The following is a 3,441-nucleotide window of genomic DNA, read 5'->3' on the forward strand; positions in this document are numbered from 1 at the left end:
GGCCGCTCGCCCGGGGTCTGCGGGCTGGGGGTGCCCGGCTTGTGCAGGCGTATGGCACGAGGGAAGAGAGGAAAGAGAGAGAAAGAGGCAGGAAGGAAGGAGGAGAGGGGGGAAAAAGAGAAAAATGAAGAGAGCAAACAATCAGGCAAGAAAGTGAGAGAAAGAACGGGAATAAAGAGATCAAGCAAGGAAGATAGAGGAAAAAAAGAAAGAGAGAAAGGGAAATAAAGAGAGCGAGAAAGAAAGAGAAAGAGAGGCAGAGACAGGAAAAAAAGAAAGATAGGAAAGAAAGAGAGAAAGAGAGAGAAAAAGACAAAGAAAGAGAGAAAGAAAGAGAGAAAGACAAATAAAGGGAGAAGGAGAGAGATAAAGGGAGAAAGAAAAAGAAAGAAAGAAAGAAAAAAGAAAGAAAGAAAGAAGAAAAACAGAGAAGGAAAGCAATAAAGAGAGAGAAGAAAAAGAGAGACAGAGAAAGAAAAAGAAAGCAAGAGAGTGAAAGAAAAAGAAAATGAAAGAGAAAAAGAAAGAGACAGACATGAAAGAAAGAAGGAAAGAAGAAAAGAAGGGAAGAAGGAAAGAAAGAAAGGGAAAGGAAGAAAAAAAAAGAAAAGTGAGCTTGCTCTGGCTTGGCAATGCCAGCAGTGGCATCAGTCCGGCTGAGACCTGCAGATGCCCTTGGCTGGGCACTTCTGCACCGCTGCTCTGCATCCGGATCAGCAACCGACCCACGCGCGGGCTCCGGCCAGGCAAGCAGCGGCAGGGGACCAGCACAGCCCCACACCTCTTCCCCACGGCAGGTGACGCCGCCGGCCTCGAACAGGTCAGTCCGTGCCAACCCCACCTGCCCCAACCCGCTGCCTGCGCCGGCTTATGCAGTACGCACACAAATTTGGTCGTGCACAGTTTATTCACATGTGGAAACTCACCTCACATTGGTCAGAAAGACTAATTTCTAGTACCCCAGTAAATACTCTAGAAAAATGAATATATCATAAAAAGCCATTGCCTTTGGAATGTATAGCCTATTTTTAATTTTTAATATAGAAAACCAATCACAGTCATATAGGTACTTTAGCACTGATCTGCCGGGAGCATTTTATCTGTTTTCTGTGGTTGCCCTCATGTGTTCAGCCTGCACTTCAGGGAAATGATTCGCCTGGCACAAGGAGCCTCTTTCTGCACTGTCCACCTTGCAGCCTGGGGTTTGTAACCCTGCTCTGCATTAATCAGGAGCTGCCCTTTTTTCTAGGTCTTTTCACAAAATGTGAGTGCTTCAGGCAAGAGATGCATTTTATCTTCTGTGTTAAATACTGGTTCCTTTTTAACCTCTTTCACTACAGTATTTTATTCATTTTTTTAAATGAGTATTAGAAGTGATTCAGACACCTTGAATGGAATAACTGGATTTACTAGGGATGTTGGTGGCCTTGTCCACTTCCTGCTAAAACGAGAGGCTTTCCACTGACATCTATACGAGCTGCATTAGGCTGCTAGCGCTAATGCTAAAGGCTGCAGTGTGTCTGAATAGAAGAGATCCTGGAAAAGTAATTTGGAGCAAACAGGACTTCAGAGCCATGGAACCAAAGCAGCCAAGTAAACTGGTAGAAAAGACGTCACTGATTAGCAAACTCCTCGTTTAAGAGGCTGTGGCAAAGTATCCTCATTTCTACAAAGCCATCTCAGGCCCTCTTTTTTGGAAGCCAAGCCCATGTAACTGTCTTGCATGGAGGCTGGAGAGAGGCGTAGGTGGTCCGATCAGATGTGAGCCCCCCGTGGCTGTTAATGCATTAACTGTCACAGCACTGTTGCTACCTTATTCATTTAATAATGATTAATAATTTGCTTCTTTAAATGAGAGGAGAAAGAGCATCCGGCGGAGCATCCCCAAGTCCCACAAGCTGCAGTGCGGTGATTTGGGGGGGACCCAAAGCCTCTCGGCTGGAGAGGGTCCGACCACGGACACAAGGGTCTCCCAAAGCAGGGCCGGGGGGGGCTTCCCGGGATGGGTCCACGCGCGCCGACCACAGAGTCCGGGAAGGAGCTTGGTGTCTCGCGAGCCTCCGCTTCCTCAGCTGGGAGCGCAAAGAGCAGCTCCGAATTAAAGAGCGGCTGCACATGGCTCACCAAAGGCCCAATCCCGACCTCCCCACGGAGATATCAAAGTCGCTGGGAGTTTTCCGTGAGTAGGAAGTAGAGGAATGAGCTTCAAACGCTTAGGCCCTACTCCGCATGGGTGGTCTATTATGCCTGGACGGATTCCCACTGGCTCCAGCAGCACTCGGAGGTAGGGAAAAGGCTCTTCCTAAATGCACCCCTTTGCAGGACCGGGGCTCTGAGCACTTTCTTTGAACGCTTGCTAGGGATTTCAGTGGAAAGGTGAAGCCCAGGCGCCTTGCAGCTGTTGCAAAGCATTTAGCCCCGTGCATTGGTATTAATCCGAGTCCGAAAAACAGAGGGGGAAAGACTCCCGCGCCCGGCGGAGTCCTGGCCTTCGATCCGTGCCGTGAAAACCAGTTCAGCAATCAACAGCAGCGGAGAAAATACGTTTGCATCTGCCCAGCTGTACATCTGCAACTAGTCAGAGAAGAGCATCCGAATTTGTTCCGCCTCTCGGCTGGCAGAGCAACAGTCGCCTCCGACCGTGGATGTGTATCAGTAGCACCCGAGCCAGGCAGATTAGGAACCAAATCCATCAGCCGGTTCCCCCTTCCCCAGCACACTTCAAAACAACCCTTCCGCTTCGTTGTTCCCATGACCCTGCTATTCCCCTCCACGCGGGAATGTCCGGATTCTCAGCGCTCTCCGTCTTCTCGGAGTGATTGTTGAACACATTAATTCCATAAATAATAAATCATGTGGATTAATCACTCGCTGGGCTATTAAATGCAAGTGAGAAGTGCTGGGAGTTCTGGAATCCCCTGCAAAGGCTGGATGTTCATGACTGGCCAATTTTTAGTGGAAAAATAATTGATTTGGGAGTTTATTTTACAAAAAGTGGTTTTTGTTTTTTTCTCCACCCAGATGTGACACGCGATGCAAAGTGAGACCACGGTATTTCTGGGGTTTGGGGTTTTTGGGGGGTTTTTTTGTTTGTTTTTTTTAAGCAGAAGTTCGCAGTGATTCCCGCTTCGAAATCAGCGGTACAGCGCGTCCCTTTGCGTGTTCGGTTTGAGGAAGGAGGGCGACGCTGCCCAAGGTTTTGGGGCAGGCAGGCCCTAATCTCGCCCTTACCAAGGCCGGGCAAAAAGACACCGCGCGGTGCCTCGCTGCAAAGATTGCCGGGCTACAGCTCAGGAGCTGCCCACCAAGGGAGACATTGGAGAAAGGAAAAGGGAGCCAAGAAAAGCACATTGGGAAAGTCACGGGAGGATACTTCATTTAAATGGAGCGTTCCGCTAAGAGTCGTAATTCCGATCGGGGCAGGATTCAACACCCCCCCCC

At 49.1% G+C, this 3,441-nt stretch overlaps 1 protein-coding gene across 1 annotated transcript in view; it reads left to right on the plus strand.

The window, feature by feature from the left end:
- The first annotated feature begins 3,033 nt into the window (after positions 1-3,033).
- Positions 3,034-3,441, plus strand: part of MTHFSD (methenyltetrahydrofolate synthetase domain containing) — a 16,614-nt gene continuing 16,206 nt past the window's right edge. Inside the window, exon 1 of the mRNA XM_026092036.1 lies at positions 3,034-3,040. Coding sequence (XP_025947821.1) covers positions 3,034-3,040 — 7 coding nt within the window. The remainder of the gene's footprint in view (positions 3,041-3,441) is intronic.

Source organism: Apteryx rowi, unplaced genomic scaffold (assembly GCF_003343035.1).
Source record: "Apteryx rowi isolate R43461 unplaced genomic scaffold, aptRow1 scaffold_94, whole genome shotgun sequence".
Taxonomy (NCBI): Eukaryota; Metazoa; Chordata; class Aves; order Apterygiformes; family Apterygidae; genus Apteryx; species Apteryx rowi.